This window comes from Bufo gargarizans, chromosome 7 (assembly GCF_014858855.1).
Source record: "Bufo gargarizans isolate SCDJY-AF-19 chromosome 7, ASM1485885v1, whole genome shotgun sequence".
In the NCBI taxonomy this organism is placed as follows: domain Eukaryota; kingdom Metazoa; phylum Chordata; class Amphibia; order Anura; family Bufonidae; genus Bufo; species Bufo gargarizans.
Window position 1 is genome coordinate 50,058,084 of NC_058086.1, and position 13,565 is coordinate 50,071,648.

A 13,565-nucleotide genomic window follows, 5' to 3' on the forward strand; every position below is an offset into this window, starting at 1 on the left:
TATCAGCGAGTGCACGATCTCTGTTCATGTATGTCACTAGGCTGGCTCTCATACTGCATTTTATATGTTAGATATTCTCTAGTCCCAAAGAGGATCACAGTAGTGTTGAGCGAGCATGCTAGGCCGAATACCAGTTTGGCTCGAGCATCGCTATGCTCAGCACATGATGGTACTGGGCCGAATAATGCTCGAGTCCCCTTCCCGCACGTTTTGCGGCTGCTAAGCAGCTAATAAACGTGCAGGTAAGTACTGCCCTCACTGTAATGCCTTAGTCATGTTGGCTACTGGCATTACAGTGATTGGCTGGCCGGAACGCGTCATCGGGTGCTATATAGCACCCCATAATGCGCAGTTCAGCTCATTCTAAGTCAGGGAGAGCTGAGCATAGGAAGGGACAGAGAGTGTAGGGAGTGTAATTGAATTAATTTTTCTACAAAAACGTTTCATAAACCCAAAATTCCTTGTAAGGACTATTGTGTGTGACAGCAGCAATATATATTTTTAGCGCATCCTGCGCAAAATACCGTGTAATAGGCCGCTGCCTCCCTCCCTGCACCTGGACCTTCGCAAGCATCATCAGCGACCACATCTACTTCTGTGTCCCAGCGCAGCGTACAAATGTCCTTACCCCAGGCATTTGAACGCAACCGCAAATACCCAGCCACCCACAGGCTATAGCACTAAATGCGCAACTTCCAAATTACTGGCCCTGGAAATGTTGCCATTTAGGCTTGTGGACACTGAGGCATTCGGCGGCCATCCCTCGTTATGCAGTCTCCAGCCGCCACTATTTTTCCCGTTGTGCCGTGCCCGCCTTACACCAGCATGTGTCCTTAACATCACCCGTGCCCTGACCAACGCATTTACTGCGAAGGTTCACTTAACCACTGACACATGGACAAGTGCTTGTGGCCAGGGACGCTACATTTCCCTGACGGCACACTGGGTGAACGTTGTGGAGGTCGGGAGTGAGTCGTACCCTGGGATGGCACAGGTGCTACCGACGCCAAGGATTGCGGGCCCTACTTCCATCAGGGTTTTTGCCAGAACCTACATTAGTGGCTCCAACCCCCCTTCTTCTCCTCCTCCTCCACTTCCACCTCCGAATTATCCATGTGCAGCAGCAGTCAGTGATCAGTCAGTAGCTGGAAGCAGTGTAGCACTGCAGTGGGGAAGCGGCAACAGGCCGCGCTGAAGCTGATCTGCTTAGGAGACAAACAGCAGACCGCCACAGAGCTGTGGCAGGGGATAAGAGACCAGACTGAGCTGTGGCTCTCGCCACTCAACCTACAACCATGCATGGTTGTGTCTGATAATGGCCGTAACTTGGTCGCTTTGGAGCTCGGCAAGCTGACACACATCCCATGCCTAGCCCACGTGTTCAACCTTGTGGTTCAGCGGTTTCTCAAAACCTACCCCAATTTGCCTGAGCTACTGGTGAAGGTGCGCCGCATGTGTGCACATTTCCGCAAGTCACTGACAGCTTCAGCCGGTCTGTCAACGTTGCAGCAGAGCTTAAAATTGCCAGCTCACCGGTGATGTGAGCACGCGCTGGAACTCCATGTTCCACATGTTGGCCAGACTTTGTGAGCAGCAGAGGGCAGTAGTGGAATACCAGATGCAACATGGTCGTCGCCTTTCCAGTCAGCTTCCGCTCTTCACAAGCGACTTTGAGGAATCGACACAGATGATGAGCGGCGATCAGCATCACCATCCCACTTCTGTGTCTACTGAAACGCTCGCTGCTCACAATTAAGGACGATGCTTTGCATGTGGAAGAGGTGGAAATGGGGGAAGACATTACACAGGGTGATAGCCAGACCACCCTCAGTTCGTCTTCTCAGCGCGAATTGGATGATGATGAGGAGGAGGAGCAGGAGACGGTTGCCTCCGCTACAGAGGGTAGTACCCATGGAAGTTTAATTCCATCTGTTCAGCGTGGGTGGGCAGAAGAGAAGGAAGAGGATGAGGAGATTGAGAGTCATCCTCCTGATGACGACAGTGAAGTCTTGTCTGTTGGGACCCTGGCACACATGGCTGACTTTGTTATGCTGCCTTTCCCGCGAACCGCGCGTTAAACGCATTTTAGATAACACTGATTACTGGTTGTTCACCCTTCTCGACCCCCGCTACAAAGAGAACTTCTCCTCTCTCATTCCTGTGGTGAAGAGGACGAGCAAAATGGTTCAATACCAGAAGGTCCTTGTGGAAAAATTGCTCCAAAAATTTCCAGCTGACAATGCTGGCGGCAGAGTCCGTAGTTCCTTAGGCAACCGAGGAGGGGAGACGAGGGGAACACACAGCAGTTCCAACAGAGGCAGGGCAACACTCTCCAAGGCCTGGGACAGTTTCATGACACCCCGCCAGCACCCTCACCCTGATGCGCGGCCTAGTGTCACAAGGAGGGAAATGTTTTGGAAGATGATGGAGTACGTAGCAGACCGTGTCAGCGTCCTCAATGATCCCTCAGTGCCTTACAACTACTGGGTGTCCAAGCTGGACACGTGGCACGAACTGGCGCTCTACGCCTTGGAGGTGCTGGCCTGCCCTGCCGCCAGCGTTTTGTCTGAGAGGGTATTTAGTGCTGCTGAGGGCATAATAACTGATAAGCGCATCCGCCTGTCAACTGAAAATGCTGACTGGTTGACTCTTATAAAAATGAACAAGGCCTGGATTGCCCCTGACTTCTCTACTCCACCAGAGGAAAGTGGCCGAACATAAAGGCACTTTACATGTGTTGTTTATAATGTACTAAATACACTGTATTCCCTGCACCCCTGCCACCTCAAACAAAGGTACATGGTTCAATCTCCCTTTTCTCCTCCTCATCCTCCTCTTCCATCATATCAACATGCTTATTCGTCACATATAATGCCCCCGCATATATGCTATTCGCATATAATCTTTTAGAGGGTCAGCTCACCAGCAGGCCTTCACCTACAATATTTTACTGGGTTAGCTCACCAGCAGGCCCCCACCTCAAGTCTTTTACAGGGTCAGCTCACCAGCAGGCCATCAAATTCAATTTTTTAGAGGATCAGCTCACCAGCAGGTCCGCACCTCAAATCTTTTACAGGATCAGCTCACCAGCAGGCCCCCACCTCAAATCTTTTACAGGGTCAGCTCACCTGAACGCCCTCGAATTAAATTTTTTAGAGGGACAGCTCACCTGCATGCCCTCACATATAATGTTTTACAGGGTCAGCTCACCTGAAGGCCCTCGCATATAATGTTTTACAGGGTCAGCTCACCAGCAGGCCCTCAAATAAAAAATTTTAGAGGGTCATCTCACCTGCATACCCTCGCATATAATGTTTTACAGGGTCAGCTCACCTACAAACTTTTACAGGGTCAGCTCACCTGCATGCCCTCGCATATAATGTTTTACAGGTTCAGCTCACCTGCAGGCCCTCGCATATAATCTTTTACAGGGTCAGCTCACAAGCAGGCCCGCACCTACAATCTTTTACAGGGTCAGCTCACCTGCAGGCCCTCATCTAATTATACCTAATAGGTAATTTGCGCACATGCTGCCTTGCTTGGATGTGGTAGCCGTAGCTGTTTCTCAGGCTCCCTCTCCGGAATTGAACCATGATTCCCCGTTACCCATGCTCTGTCCTGCTCGCTCTGCCTGCTCTGTCCCGCTCGCTCTGCCTGCTCTGTCCCGCTCCCTCTGCCTGCTCTGTCCCGCTCGCTCTGCCTGCTCTGTCCCGCTCTCTCTGCCTGCTCTGTCCCGCTCTCTCTGCCTGCTCTGTCCCGCTCTCTCTGCCTGCTCTGTCCCGCTCTCTCTGCCTGCTCTGTCCCGCTCGCTCGCTCTGCCTGCTCTGTCCCGCTTGCTCGCTCTGCCTGCTCTGTCCCGCTTGCTCGCTCTGCCTGCTCTGTACTGCTTGCTCGCTCTGCCTGCTCTGTCCCGCTTGCTCGCTCTGCCTGCTCTATCCCGCTCGCACCGCTTGCTCTCTCCTTCATTGCACTCCCTTCCATTGTGCTATGATTTTTAGTTTGCTCCATATCCTCTCCTCTACCCCAGGTACACCTCCGAGAGCAGCGTCTCCTTCCCTCGTTCCCCCGCACAGCCATCCTCATACCGATCCGATGAGGAGATACCACCGACACTAGAGAGATTCCCGTCCAATGTGGACCAGAGGTGATATATTGGCGCCTGCCCTCTGCCACTAACGCTTCCTCCAGCTTTACCGTAATGCAGGAAAATTTCTTCATGTTATTTGTGGTCAGAAGGTCCTGGATTATCAGAGAAGTCATTGAAGGGCATCTGTCAGCAGATTTGTACCTATGAAACTGGCTGACCTGTTGCAGCTGAAGGCATCTGTGTTGTCCCGTGTACATATGTGCCTGCACTGCTGAGAAAAAGGATGTTTTAATATATGCAAATGAGCCTCTAGGAGCCTCTAAAATGTCAGCGTCAAGGAATGCTCCTGTATTGTTGCATAGAAGGCTGTATGAATTGCACCATTTGCAGTGTGCCATACCAGGGTGGTGCGGGTAGCACACAGATGGGAATTACTGCCGCCTGGACAGGCCTAAAGAGAGCACGATCCCTCCTGCCAAAAACAAGGCCTCATCCCAAAACTAAAAACAAGTAATGGCAAAATAGGCCTGGTATTGAATGGGTTAACGTGCATAGAAATGCCCACAAATATCAATGGTATTTTGCATAGATAGGGTGGAAGCCTTGGCATTGCAAGCACTGTCTAGGTTGGGGTACAATGTCTCCGCCAGGCACTGCTGTCCTATGTGACGGTATAGACAGGATATCCAGCGTGGTCCCTCCTGCACTGATATGTCCCACACGACCCAGATGGTGTCGATAACAAGGCTCCATTGCTGCCTATGGTGCACATTTTTGGAAGCCCCCAGGCCACTGCAGAACTGTGTGCATTCCCTGTTTATCTCCCTGTCCTCTTTACCATCAGGTTCTCCGCACTCTCCAGGCTCCCGGCAGAGCACAGGCAGGCCATTGAGTTTACAATGAGTGAGGTAGGTCCTGCCCCGATCTCTTTCCTCGCCACCAGGCATCACCCCTCTGTCTGCTCCTGACCCCTTCTATGATTTTTTTAAGATCCGCTGGCTTCTAGAGGATGAGCTGGTGTCCGCCTTGCGCCACTCGCGTGTCATCAGCCGCTCCATCCTGCGGAAGGTGCTCTCTCATGTCTGCGAATCGGACGGACGGCCGCATTGTCTCAGGGAACTGGTGCAGCTGCAGTTTGTGTTCGGGCCAGAGCACTCTCTGCAGAAATTCAAAGAGGTACAACATTATTTTCTAAACATCAGTACATTTCTGTGCTGTGTATGTATAGCATAGAGTCACCTGATAAAACTGTGGCTGCAGTTACCACTAGGGGGAGCTCACTGCATGCAGGTTTGTTCCCTCTTGTGGTAGAGCAAGGTAATGCAGCGTTGTCCTAGGTGCAAGCAGATCTTATTGTGTACCTGGACAAAATGTGGGACCCAAGAGGCAGCTGTGCCCTGGTGGCATGCAGAAAATATTGGGGGGGTTATTTGCATAAATTATATTTTGCACAGTGCAGACAAGCCCGTAATGTCATTATGTTATGTGCTTCACTGCTGTGGGTCAGTGAGATTTCCTAATGGGTCCCATGAAGTTCACAGACTTTCATTTCTTCAGCTTAGGATCTAAAAAACTACCCTAAATATATATATATCCAGATCTCTGGTGTTTTTGGCCCAGATTCCAAGCCGTGAGGGGGATGGGCTGTGTGTGGAATGACTGAGCTTGCATTTCCCGTCTCGGAGCGGTATATTTAGAAACAATTATCCTTTTATGGCTTCTTGTGTGCTAATGTCAGCCGACGTGCGAGCGTTCCCGCAGAACTGAGCCTTTAATGATTCCGCCAGAGGTTTTTAGGGCTGTGAAATGATGGATTCCCTTTTATAAATGAAGCGCATCGTCCCCGGTCTCTGTCATTGTTGTAAATGGTTTTATCCTCATTTCCCTCTTTATATCCCACCTTATGCACCATCGCCCCCTCCTCTGTATATACACAGAGTCATAGCAGACCGGGCGCAGAACCGTAAAGTGACATGCGGAGCAGCCCGAGGGTCAGTGACATGCGGAGCAGCCCGAGGGTCAGTGACATGCGGAACAGCCCGAGGGTCAGTGACATGCGGAACAGCCCGAGGGTCAGTGACATGCGGAACGGCCCGAGGGTCAGTGACATGCGGAACGGCCCGAGGGTCAGTGACATGCGGAACGGCCCGAGGGTCAGTGACATGCGGAACGGCCCGAGGGTCAGTGACATGCGGAGCGGCCCGAGGGTCAGTGACATGCGGAACGGCCCGAGGGTCAGTGACATGCGGGACGGCCCGAGGGTCAGTGACATGCGGTACAGCCCGAGGGTCAGTGACATGCAGAACAGCCCGAGGAGCAGTGACATGGGGAACAGCCCGAGGGTCAGTGACATGGGGAACAGCCCGAGGGTCAGTGACATGCGGGACAGCCCGAGGGTCAGTGACATGCGGGACAGCCCGAGGGTCAGTGACATGCGGGACAGCCCGAGGGTCAGTGACATGCGGGACAGCCCGAGGGTCAGTGACATGCGGGACAGCCCGAGGGTCAGTGAAATGCGGGACAGCCCGAGGGTCAGTGACATGCGGGACAGCCCGAGGGTCAGTGCCATGCGGAACAGCCCGAGGGGCAGTGAAATGCGGGACAGCCCGAGGGTCAGTGACATGCGGAACAGCCCGAGGGTCAGTGACATGCTGAGCAGCACGAGGGTCAGTGACATGCGGAACAGCCCGAGGGTCAGTGACATGGGGAACAGCCCGAGGGTCAGTGACATGGGGAACAGCCCGAGGGTCAGTGACATGCGGAACGGCCCGAGGGTCAGTGACATGCGGAACGGCCCGAGGGTCAGTGACATGCTGAGCAGCACGAGGGTCAGTGACATGCGGAACGGCCCGAGGGTCAGTGACATGCGGAACGGCCCGAGGGTCAGTGACATGCGGGACGGCCCGAGGGTCAGTGACATGCGGTACAGCCCGAGGGTCAGTGACATGCTGAACAGCCCGAGTAGCAGTGACATGGGGAACAGCCCGAGGGTCAGTGACATGCGGAACAGCCCGAGGGTCAGTGACATGCGGGACAGCCCGAGGGTCAGTGACATGCGGGACAGCCCGAGGGTCAGTGACATGCGGGACAGCCCGAGGGTCAGTGACATGCGGGACAGCCCGAGGGTCAGTGACATGCGGGACAGCCCGAGGGTCAGTGAAATGCGGGACAGCCCGAGGGTCAGTGACATGCGGGACAGCCCGAGGGTCAGTGACATGCGGAACAGCCCGAGGAGCAGTGACATGCGGGACAGCCCGAGGGTCAGTGACATGCGGAACAGCCCGAGGGTCAGTGACATGCTGAGCAGCACGAGGGTCAGTGACATGCGGAACAGCCCGAGGGTCAGTGACATGGGGAACGGCCCGAGGGTCAGTGACATGCGGAACGGCCCGAGGGTCAGTGACATGCGGAACGGCCCGAGGGTCAGTGACATGCGGAACGGCCCGAGGGTCAGTGACATGCGGAACGGCCCGAGGGTCAGTGACATGCGGAGCGGCCCGAGGGTCAGTGACATGCGGAACGGCCCGAGGGTCAGTGACATGGGGAACGGCCCGAGGGTCAGTGACATGGGGAACGGCCCGAGGGTCAGTGACATGCGGAACGGCCCGAGGGTCAGTGACATGCGGAACGGCCCGAGGGTCAGTGACATGCGGAACGGCCCGAGGGTCAGTGACATGCGGAACGGCCCGAGGGTCAGTGACATGCGGAACGGCCCGAGGGTCAGTGACATGCGGAGCGGCCCGAGGGTCAGTGACATGCGAAACGGCCCGAGGGTCAGTGACATGCGGGACGGCCCGAGGGTCAGTGACATGCGGGACGGCCCGAGGGTCAGTGACATGCGGGACGGCCCGAGGGTCAGTGACATGCGGAACGGCCCGAGGGTCAGTGACATGGGGAACAGCCCGAGGGTCAGTGACGTGCGGAGCAGACCGAGGGTCAGTGACATGCGGGACAGCCCGAGGATCAGTGACATGCGGGACAGCCCGAGGGTCAGCGACATGCGGAACAGCCCGAGGGTCAGCGACATGCGGAACAGCCTGAGGGTCAGGTCGGCCACACACTGCCTTTTCCCTGTGGATGTGCTTGATATTAAAGGGACACACATCACAAAATCCCCTGTCTGTTTGTGGGAAAGCTGGGTGACAATAAATCGGATTTGCCTGGGTGGCAGTGCCGTCGTCTACGTTCTTGACAGGCAGAACATGTCTACTTACGTGTCCCTTGCGTTTCTGTAGGAATTCTGCCGCCTCTCGCTGCCCGGCTACCAGCTGAATGAGGAAGAAGAGGATTATTATTACATCTCCTTGAGCAGGCTTCACGCCCACAGGGTGCAAAATGACCCTTCACAACATCTCCAGATACAGGCAGGGGCCCCCTGGCAGGAGCCCGATATCAGCACAGCCCCGGGGGGCCTGGAGGACGGCACTGATCCCAAAGTGACACCAAAGAATGGCCGTCCTATGGACAAGGTACAGTCCTGAGCAAGAGCGTCACCAGTGTTGATTTTGCAGTTTGAACACTTTACAGACAGGGGCCTAACATTAGCTGGTGCAGAGGCTGCAGTCTCACCCGGGCCCCTGTGCCTGAAGGAGCCCAATGGTCTGTTTACTACAGACATTGGTACTGGGAATAGCACTTTGAACACAAAATACATACAATCTACATGCGGCCTCAGATTTCCTCTGGATAGGTCATCAGTATCTGATCGTTGGGGGTCCTACACCTGGGACACCCGCCAATCGGCTGTTTGCGAAGGCACTAGCCGTTTTCTGAATACAGCCTGTAGTGTAAAGAATGGAGGCTTTCATTCTTGTTTCCATGACTATGGTCAAGGATCTCTGTGCTGTAATTGTGCCTGCAGCTTCTTTTTTTTACTAGTACAGCGGTCCCTCACGTTGGTTCCGTGACGACCATTGTATTTGGAAAACATTGTAACTTTCCATTACTCTATGGAAAACTAGTAATTGGTTCCAAAGCCCAAAAATGCCAGAATAAGAGAAAGTAAAAAAACAATATGCAGATAACCAAGACATAAAGCAAGTTCTTAAAGGGGCTGGCCACCATACGCATAAAAAAAAAAAAGACATCCCTGGCCAACCAAAACAACATTTTATGAAAGCTATGCTTTTTCATTTTTTTCTGCCAATCATCTTGTGCACGGGCTCATTTTTTGCGGGAAGAATTGATGTTTTTGGGTACATATAATTTTTTGGATCGCTTGGTATTACACTTTTTAGGATGTAAGGTGACAAAAAAAATTAGCTTTTTTGGCATTTATTTTTTTTTTTTTTTCCTTGCGGTTTACCTGAGGAGGGCGGTCATGTTATATTTTTATACAGCAGGTTGTTACGGACATGGCGATTCCTAATATATGTGTTTTTATATATATATATATATATACACACACACACACACATATATACATGTAATTACATACATTTATATATATACGTATAGAAGGAAAGAAATGCAAATGAGCTGTTAACAAGCTCTGCCTCTAATGCCACCAGATATAAGGCAGCTATCCTATAAGTCAGTGTTCAGCTCTTAAAATAAGCCTTGAGACATGACTTGGATATTAAATAAGCCAGCACCTCATCTGCAGACAGCTGTTTTGGGGTGATTGCCCCTTATCAGTGCAGAGCAGAGAGCACTGGCTTAACTGGGTAGGAGGCCTGTGTCTGAGCAAGGGGGGATCTAACTCTCCTTAGGGAGAGAGCACCTTTATATATACGTATACACACATATATATTCCATTTTACTACTATTGGGGCTCTGATTAGGGCTGCATCCCCCTCCCCCTACAGGGAGCTCCTCTTGCCTGCTCTCTGAATGGGAGCGAGCGGCATCTCTGTCCGCGCTGAGGCGCTCCCTGTGAGGGGGGGGGGGGGGGGGGAGGTATTGTCTGCGGCGATTATTTTACTGCTGGACACCCTTTCAGTGCTGGTGCCCTCCGCGTGTACAGAGATGCTGTGTGCTCCCATTGCTCTGATGTTTGTGAAATACGGCCAGGAGATCAGACGCGCTCTTACTAGGCTCCGCACTCTGACAGAACAGGCAGCGGACTCCTGTCAGAGACGGGACAGGGAGCGCGGCAGGGGCAGACTGTGCATGCGCTGCTCTTAGGCAGATTAGGAAAAGCAGCGCTCGTGCAGTTACGCTCCAGGCATGGACGGACTGACTGCACGGCAGAGCGGCGCTCAGGGGTCGTGGCTTACTATAAAAAAGATTAGCAGACAGATTTTTAAAATAAAAAATAGCTCATCCTGGCACAGACAGGGGGCAGTACCGAACATTTACAGAGCCGCGGAGGAGCTACTGGACACCCAGTGCAGGCGTTTTACCAGTGAAATGGCCAATTGGTTGGACCTGAGTCTGAGGAATTGTATGTTGGGTCTACTTTCAACTTACAATGGCCCAGAGAAGAACATTGTATGTTGAAAATATTGTGTCCGGAGGCCCTTGTATCTTGAGGGATCACTGTATATCTTGTATAGATAGACTACAGTGAAAAGTATTCCATTCCAAAAGTATACCATTCTTTACACTGCAGCCTGCAACTGAAAAATGGTGCAGAATAGAACAAGGCCGGTAATGCAAAGTAACATTTTTGAATGACTAAATGTGTACGTTTTGGACCCCCTGTGAGGACTGTGCAGCTCTTGTACATGAGCACGTGTACGTCCAAACCAGGGAGCCATTTTGGACAATGTATTTATGTTTTTGGGGTTATTTTCTTGTTGCAGGCAGAAGAGGATCCCGGTGACTGGGCTCACGCAGCGCTGGAAGTGTCCGACAGTGAGGTGTCCTCCATCATGTCAGGAATGTCTGCCCTCGACCAGGGGGGTAAAAGTGCAAATGAGGTTGACAGATTCCATTTACCCGCTAAAACCTCGTCTGTGGTCAGTCTCCCCGAGTCCGTGCAGTCCAGCACTGTTAATAGTGCAGGTAGGTTACCGCATGACCGTGGATCTGTCCTAGGATTGGCGCAAAAATATATTCTTCCAGAAAAACGTCTGCAAGTCCCTAATGTACTATGTTTTCTGTTCATCACCATTTTCCAGATCTCTGCTTGCTGTTAGTGAATAGGAACATTCTTGCTTCTGAGGCTGAAAACTACCCTGTCCTAGGCCTGTTCACACAGCTGAAGGTTTGTTACAGAAGTCCAGGCAATCCGGCGACATAAAGGAGCAGAAGCCGAAATCCATTCCCTGATAAATTGTTACATTTTTGTTGATACAATGTATCAGTCTGGAGTCTAAGCTGAGGATTGCATAGACTGGATGCAACTGAAAGAAACCCTCAGCTGTGAGAAGTAGACTGTTCATATCGCTGTTCAGCCTCTTGATCTAAATACAAATATTCCCATTCACTGACAGCAAGCAGTATTCTTGTAAGCATAAAGTATGTTAGATTCACATAAGACTGGACTATCCCTTTAAGACATCCTGCCAGCAGACCTCAGGTATGTAATGCATATTTGTATACACCAGGTCAGATTTGGGGGGATCTCGACCCTCGTAGAGCCGTCTCTCCAATTTATACATATTATTTACAGATTGCACACCCCGATATGTTTCCTTCCTGTCCATGCTACTACGTGAATAAAGACACCACAAGGAGATAGTATGGCAGATTCCTGACCCTCACGGTTCACATGTGGGCTGTCAACTTGGGGCCCCTCCTTGTCAGTACAGGCAGTTAGTTCCAGTAAGAAGAGCAGCTCTGAAGCACAAACTGCTGCTTTATCAAGTGAAATGCTGTGCAGATTGAGACGACAGGAACATAAAAATATCCTTAGGTGCGGTGCGCTTTAATGCTTCTGTTTCTTGTCATTCTAGGAGGGTCTCGGCAGCGTCCCAGTCGTGTCCAGAGTCTGGTTTCCAGTCATGGCAGTATGGATTCCGATCATTTAGGTGAGCTCTGCCGTGTTACAGGTTGAGTCTGAAACAAATCCAGCAGCTGTGTGAGCAGGACTAGATCAGAACTGAGTTTTCAGCCTCAGAATGTAAACCTGAATGGTTCCATTCACTGACCGCAAGGGGAGATATTGAAAATGATTACAGTTTATTGGTTTAGATGAGCTCTTTCATCTCCGATTTGTCTGGCAGGATACGACGCCGGCAGCAGTGACTCGGAGTGCGAAGACGCTCTCATTAGCGAGCAGGACTCGCGCTGCCCGGTCATGCCAAAGTTTTGGCTGATTGTGAAGATCCACCAGGACCGGGTGGAGGTCTGCACCCACGCCAGGTACCCCAGCATGTCCGGGCCGTCTGGTCGTCTTCCTTATACTTGCGTTTATCCGGGTTTTACTTTCATTTTTTCCTCTGACAGCGCGGTGTCTGCTCAAGAAGCGGAGGAGCTGGGGGAGAGTCAGCGGCTGCACCAGCTGCTGGTGAGGAAGGTGGGCGAGATCTGCCGAGTGGTCAACCAGGTAAGATGCTAAGGCTGGCTGGGCACCCAGCAGTTTCTGCCCAGCACTAGTCAGGCGAGCGGTGGCCAAAAAGTTTATGGCGAAACGGCGGCAAATCATGGTAGAACCAGATGCAGTTTTGTCTGTGGGGGTGCATGTGTTACTAAAATAGAGGTTTAGCTCCAGGCTCACCCGCCTGACCTCCCCTCCATGTTTGTATATTTAAAGGAACATTTTCAAGCCATTTAGCAAACAGTTTGCAATTTTAGCATTCACAGAGTTGCTTCATAATTTATACTAGAAACCTTGAATCTCTTTGAATGCCCTTTTCTTACTTTGTCCAGATTTTTTGTATTACGTTGTGTTTGATACTCTAGTCATAACCAGAGCTGCATTCACAATTCACACCTAAAGCTAAGGTGAATGGTGGTCACCCGACGGAGCATTTTATGTATTATTATGATAATGTCACATCTCATCACATCAGCCAAAAAACATCTCAAAAGTTCCTTAACAGGGCAGTGATGCCAAAAGCAGGACATTTGAGAGGTATGCCGAATAGAGCATGTGGGGAGCATAAAGATATACGCCCCGAATACGATACACACCTGAGAGTTTGTGTTGTATCCAGCAATCTCCACGCTGATACATTGTAACAAGCTCTCTGATGTGTCAAACCATCAGCTGTAAGAAGTATTGGGTCGGGATTTATTTAAAATCTTTGGCTAATTGGCTCCGATTTCATAAGTTATGTACTTTGGAGTCTGGACCCTTTCCGCCCAGCGCCCCAGTAACTGTACTTAATTTTCTTATTCCGAATATTTCTGTGTCGTCTTGGGCGCTGGGCGGATTGGACCTTCTCTCCAAATTATTTATAGCGGACACCCTTTGTCCTTTTGAATATTTTCATAGGCGGTTCCTGATTCCACACACAGATTTTTATAAATATTTATGTATAAGACATTTTTTTAAAGTTAACTGTCCGTTTAATCTGGTGTGCAATCGGGAAGTGTTTAGTTTGTGGTCAGTAGCCTCTCCACAAGGTACACGACTGAGGCCTTTGTA

General features: G+C 51.3%; 1 protein-coding gene across 6 annotated transcripts in view; it reads left to right on the top strand.

Annotated features, from left to right (window-relative positions):
• SZT2 (SZT2 subunit of KICSTOR complex) overlaps positions 1-13,565 on the top strand; it is a 100,214-nt gene that overhangs the window by 49,287 nt on the left and 37,362 nt on the right. For 3 of the 6 annotated variants that reach the window (XM_044301643.1, XM_044301645.1, XM_044301644.1), the window contains 7 exons: positions 4,028-4,144; positions 4,932-4,995; positions 5,078-5,263; positions 8,323-8,556; positions 10,834-11,035; positions 11,929-12,003; positions 12,199-12,521. In XM_044301643.1, coding sequence (XP_044157578.1) covers positions 4,028-4,144; positions 4,932-4,995; positions 5,078-5,263; positions 8,323-8,556; positions 10,834-11,035; positions 11,929-12,003; positions 12,199-12,521 — 1,201 coding nt within the window. The remainder of the gene's footprint in view (positions 1-4,027; positions 4,145-4,931; positions 4,996-5,077; positions 5,264-8,322; positions 8,557-10,833; positions 11,036-11,928; positions 12,004-12,198; positions 12,522-13,565) is intronic. The other 3 variants (XM_044301646.1, XM_044301648.1, XM_044301647.1) reach the window with 2 other exon arrangements.